Source organism: Nestor notabilis, unplaced genomic scaffold, assembly GCF_000696875.1.
Source record: "Nestor notabilis isolate BGI_N333 unplaced genomic scaffold, ASM69687v1 scaffold26536, whole genome shotgun sequence".
NCBI classification, from domain to species: Eukaryota; Metazoa; Chordata; class Aves; order Psittaciformes; family Psittacidae; genus Nestor; species Nestor notabilis.
In genome coordinates, this window is record NW_009932821.1 from 5,639 (window position 1) to 5,943 (window position 305).

Below are 305 nucleotides of genomic sequence, written 5' to 3' on the forward strand. Positions count from 1 at the left end.
GCCCCCTACAACGACCACTTGACGCTGGCAGTAGCCCGGTACCTGGAGGAGGCCTTCGGAGGATGGGTTTTACCTGGGAAAGTGTAGCCTGGGCCCCGGTGCTGCAGGAGGCAGGGATGGACACGGCGGTGCCCAGTGAGGTGGCGGCGGGCGCTGACAACGACCACTTGACGCTGGCAGTAGCCCGGTACCTGGAGGAGGCCTTCGGAGGATGGGTTTTACCTGGGAAAGTGTAGCCTGGGCCCCGGTGCTGCAGGAGGCAGGGATGGACACGGCGGTGCCCAGTGAGGTGGCGGCGGGCGCTG

At 66.9% G+C, this 305-nt stretch overlaps 1 protein-coding gene across 1 annotated transcript in view; it reads left to right on the forward strand.

Moving 5' to 3' along the window:
* The window catches only part of FAAH2 (fatty acid amide hydrolase 2), a gene marked incomplete at its 5' end in the record, with an annotated part of 5,720 nt that extends 5,633 nt beyond the window's left edge, over positions 1 to 87 (forward strand). The window contains one exon of the mRNA XM_010016589.1: positions 3 to 87. Within this exon, the coding sequence (XP_010014891.1) occupies positions 3 to 87 (85 nt within the window). The remainder of the gene's footprint in view (positions 1 to 2) is intronic.
* Positions 88 to 305: the final 218 nt, after the last annotated feature.